The sequence below is a fragment of the Protomyctophum bolini genome, assembly GCF_963924005.1.
Source record: "Protomyctophum bolini genome assembly, chromosome: 6".
Taxonomy (NCBI): Eukaryota; Metazoa; Chordata; class Actinopteri; order Myctophiformes; family Myctophidae; genus Protomyctophum; species Protomyctophum bolini.
Genome location: NC_137867.1, coordinates 1,072,722 through 1,076,016, shown reverse-complemented (window position 1 = coordinate 1,076,016; position 3,295 = coordinate 1,072,722). Strand labels below are relative to the sequence as shown.

Below are 3,295 nucleotides of genomic sequence, written 5' to 3'. Positions count from 1 at the left end.
ATTAATTGGTTCTCACCAATGCCCCTCCCTCCCCTCTTTGGCCAATCAATTCCAAGCAGTTAGTGGTTCAACCCGTTAGGTTGTGGTTGGTGGAGAGATAGTTCTATTGTTCTCCTCTTTAGCCAATCAACCCCAAGCAGTTAGTGGTTCCACCTCAGGCTCTCTAGTATAAGAAGAGTTTGTAGTTGTCAGTTCTCCACAACTCCTCCAGGATATCACTAATTTCTGATCAGATCTGACTGTGGACTCCAGACTTCAGGTGAAGATGAACTCTCTCAACTCTAGGAACAATTCTGCTGAAGAAAAAGGACTCAACAAGCACACCATGACTACAATAATGACAAGGAGACAACAGGATAACAAAACTTTCAAAGTCAAAGTAGGAGGCCTGAAAAAGCATCGCTTTGAACCATACCAGCGCTCTTCAAGGACATGTACAGGTGCTAAGAAGAAGCAGATGCCATTTAAAAAACCCTCTGTGGGCAAATCCGTTGAGGTTACCTGCCCCACTAGCTCTGATCCAGAGTTGGACACAGATGAACAGGACATAATCGACTATGACGGCATCCCATCATCAGCACTTAATGTTGACACCCTGACCGGACCCGGCATTATGTCCTGCTCGGATCCAGAGTGGGACAGAGTTGATTTAGACAATGTCCTCAACTCTGACTTCCCTTCCCCAAGACCACTGGTCATTGTGACTGCCAGCTCCTCCCAACAATCTGATGGTCCAGAGAGTTGCATAGTATCTGAGATGGACCTGCTGGACAGAGGCCAGTACCAAGTCCAGAGCATCCTGGGGGAAGGAAGCTTTGGGACGGTGGCCAAAGCCATCAGCACACTCACCGGTGATACAGTGGCCATCAAGATCTTGAAGAATCGCAGTGATTACGATGAAGTGGCAGCACGTGAGGTACAGTAAGCATCGTTTTAGGAACATTTGGAATATTTGTGCTGAATTTATAATTGATTTATCTATATCTGTCTAATACCTAATCTTCTTGTATTCCCAGATGGCTGTGTTGCAAACGCTGAAAGTCCTGGACCCTGACACGTGTGGAATAGTGAGATTTTATCACAGCTTCATGTATGAAGGATTTACATGCATGGTGTTTGAGTCTCTGGATGTTAACCTCCTATATTTCTTGAACGAGAGACAGTATCCTCTGTCCATGATGGAGATGAGACACATCCTACAGCAGGTATGGGTTTGACAATTGTATTCGAAACTGATGGTAAATTTATTCTGTTAATTTTCTCACCACCTTGTGCTCAAATTAATATTAATCATGCACTTTGTTCTTAACTTGCAGCTTGCCATTGCACTCCATGCCCTGAAGGGAATAGGTCTGATCCATACAGACATCAAACTAGATAACATCATGCTGGTGAACCAACAAGAACAACCCCTCAAAGTCAAACTCATTGACTTTGGTCTGGCAGTTCCTGTCTCTGAGACTAAGCAACGGAGGGTCAGGCCGCCTCTTTGGTATAGGTGAGTTCTATTGAGCTACTCTGTTATTATTAATGTATTCATCATTGCCTTATTATCTGCTTTACTGAAAGCACAATGCAAGCACATATTCAAATATAAAGTGTCAGGAGTGCAATTGAGAAGACACTTGAATGTTGCTAACGTTATCCTTTTATTTTACAACCCACAGAGCACCAGAACTCTTCCTGGGCCTCCCAATCACAGAGGCACTTGATATGTGGTCACTGGGCTGTATGCTGGCTAATGGGATGCTGTTCCATGATCTCTTCAGCGGGAAGACTGAATATGATGTGGTGAGTATTGTACTGATGCACTGCATATTACAACATGCATTCTGATTATACTCTGAATGTCTGAATGAACCATGCAGTATTTACATGTTCATCAATCCATAGTTATACCCTAACACTGTTAATGAAATATTCTCAATATGTGAAATATCCTGTATTTTTCTGCAGATTCGATCCATCCTCTTGACGCTTGGTATGCCAGAGCAATCTCTCTTGGATGCTGGACAAACAACCAGCAGCTTTTTCATTCAGGACGATGATACATGGAAATTTAAGGTATGACTGCAGCTAATATTGGAGTAATAACATAAACTCTGAAATGTTCAAGTAGGCTATAGGATATCTTTGCATGTCATTCAGTCAGATCAATAAAAATCTAAATGTTTTGTATCTTCTAGGAACCAGAGGAGTATTACACACTACAGGAGTTCAAGGCAGAAGACGAAGACCTCTTTTTGGATGATACCTGCTCATTGGAAGAAGTGTTCTCCTCCCTGCATTCTTGTGAAGTCTTCATGGACCTTTTGAAACGAATGCTTCATCTGGATCCAAAGGAGAGGATAACACCTAACCAGGTATTGGACCATCCCTTCATCACCATGTCTCACCTATGAACACCTCAAGGTGTCTTGGGGGCCAACAATTATAATGTAATGCACTCCAAGGTATTGGATTTGGTGTACAGTATGTGTTTAACAATGACAACACCACAAGATGGTGATGTCGGACAACACAGATCCTACCTAAGACCCTTCAGTCAACTGAAACTGACATAATAATTTGTGATCCATGTGATACCATTTGAGATCACAGTAGGCTACTCTTTGTAATTATACTGTAGATTATTTAAGAACAGCACTATCACTGACTGTTACAACTTACTATATACTACACACTGCACTTTTTGTATATCATGTATTTTATATTGACATATGTTGTAAGCACACATGAGGATTTGTTTTTAATTAAAACTTGTGAAAGAAATATTGTGCAGACATAAGTTCTTACATTGTAGAGCTTCCTCTCTTCATATTACTGTTGTTGATCAATTCTATTATTAAGACATTTGTTAAGCATATCCCCTTACAGCACCTTTAACATTTCACAAATGTATTTTATATTGACATATGTTGTAATCACACATGAGGATTTGTTTTTAATTAAAACTTGTGAAAGAAATATTGTGCAGACATAAGTTCTTAAATTGTAGAGCCTTCCTCTCTTCATATTACTGTTGTTGAATTCTATTATTAAAACATTTGTTAAGCATATCCCTTTACAGCACCTTTAACATTTCACAAAGGATAGTAATAATATTCCAAGTGATAGGCCTGTTTCTGTAGTTTTGCTGAAACCCATCAGAGTCATATAGGTGTAAAAAGGGCTCGGTTCATCCATAATGTAATTATTAACAGGTGATCTGTACAATGCCAGACAACCAGTGACCATTAACACGTTTTTTTTGCATGTGAATGTAGACTCAATAGTGAATTAAGCACCAGCCATC

General features: G+C 40.3%; 1 protein-coding gene across 1 annotated transcript; it reads left to right on the top strand.

Annotated features, from left to right (window-relative positions):
• Positions 1–337: 337 nt before the first annotated feature.
• Positions 338–2,402, top strand: LOC308317802 (homeodomain-interacting protein kinase 2-like; the record flags this gene model as incomplete). Its single annotated transcript, XM_080767079.1, has 5 exons — positions 338–916; positions 1,017–1,205; positions 1,317–1,498; positions 1,668–1,791; positions 2,187–2,402. The coding sequence occupies 5 exons, from the start codon at positions 338–340 to the stop codon at positions 2,400–2,402; spliced, it is 1,290 nt and encodes a 429-aa protein (XP_080623205.1).
• Between the last annotated feature and the right edge of the window lie 893 nt (positions 2,403–3,295).